A 1399-nucleotide genomic window follows, 5' to 3' on the forward strand; every position below is an offset into this window, starting at 1 on the left:
GAACTGTTTCACATGGATCTCTACTGCTGCTAAATTACATCTCGATTCTACCCAGTAAATTTTTCACCTTTGCAGACATAACAAATTATTAACCATGTATTTATTGATCTATCATAAAAACTGTTAATATAATTTTGTTTTCTCAATTTATTATCACTAAGGTAAGCCTCTATGTTAAAAATAAACTGTTGTACAACAAAACGGTCAATAGAGCCAAGTTTATGTACCTTTGTAAACTGTTAAGTTGGTACTTTCAATACACTATATTCTTGTCTAAATTATTCTACAACAAAATTATTACTGGACCCCGTTTTTATATACCTTATTCAATATTTGAATTGGCGATTGTAATATAATTTAGTCTATGTTTGTTTGACATAGTACGAGTACACAAATCCCTTTTAGCTGTCTAAATATTTAAGTAACCATCCAATCATAAATAAATATTTACAAATATTTCACGTAAAAATAAATATTTCATTTAGATACTGTTACGCCGTACGACAAGAAACGTTAATTCTGATCTTGGTTCTTTAATAATAATACTCAATGTGCAGCAGGAGCCAAAACTGAAAGATGGAGAGTGTTCATGGGAAGTGGAGGTTTGCTAGCACACACTTTAGGCTGGGCTTGAATGTGTTTTGACCACCTGCACAGGTGTAATAGAGTTTCCTTTTCTGTGACTGATAAACGTTCCTGAAACACAAAAATTTCTTCTTTCATTAATTTTTTTGTAGAGAAAATGAGAACTTGCTCACTTCAGTTTCCTTTTTTAAATGACTTGCCCTATGATGCAGTAATTATTGTTCGCTCAAGATTTTAAAATCTGTACAAAACAATTTGATAGGGGGCTACTTTCAATAATGGAAAGATATTCTTTGATAGTATTGAAAGTATGCATTATGAAGTCACTAAAGAATGCTCTTTCCACTGTTTAGTGCTTACTATATAGTAGTCTCATTTAATATGATAGGAAATTATTTTTAAAGGTAATGTTTTACTCATAGATATAGAAAAAAAGGGGAGATTTGGTATGGGGGCGTGGTTCGTGTCGCCGCGATATGATCAAAATGATCCTATCGAGGTGACACGCCTATATACATCACCACAGTGACATGGCGATCGTTATACATACAAGATCTCTGGTAAAACGTGAAAATGCCAAGTTGTAGCAATACACATTGTAAAAATTGGAGTGAAAACAGAAATTTTAAAACCAGTGAGATAACATTCCACCGGCTAATTGCATTTTTAGTTACTATTTCTATTATTATTCAATGTTTTCTTTTTGTCTCCGTAGAAATTTCTAGACTCAAATATAGTGATGTTCATTTACGATGACTGATGTACATCGACAATAAATTTTTACTGAAACGTTTGAATTTCTTACTGTGATCTT

The 1399-nt window shown here is 31.9% G+C and overlaps 1 protein-coding gene across 1 annotated transcript in view; it reads right to left on the reverse strand.

Moving 5' to 3' along the window:
- Positions 1 to 6: 6 nt before the first annotated feature.
- The window catches only part of LOC113231075 (eukaryotic translation elongation factor 1 epsilon-1), a 4801-nt gene continuing 3408 nt past the window's right edge, over positions 7 to 1399 (reverse strand). The window contains exon 4 of the mRNA XM_026465242.1: positions 7 to 696. Coding sequence (XP_026321027.1) covers positions 547 to 696 — 150 coding nt within the window. The 3' untranslated portion in view covers positions 7 to 546. The remainder of the gene's footprint in view (positions 697 to 1399) is intronic.

Source organism: Hyposmocoma kahamanoa, unplaced genomic scaffold (genome assembly GCF_003589595.1).
Source record: "Hyposmocoma kahamanoa isolate Upper Pololo Valley unplaced genomic scaffold, ASM358959v1 64, whole genome shotgun sequence".
NCBI classification, from domain to species: domain Eukaryota; kingdom Metazoa; phylum Arthropoda; class Insecta; order Lepidoptera; family Cosmopterigidae; genus Hyposmocoma; species Hyposmocoma kahamanoa.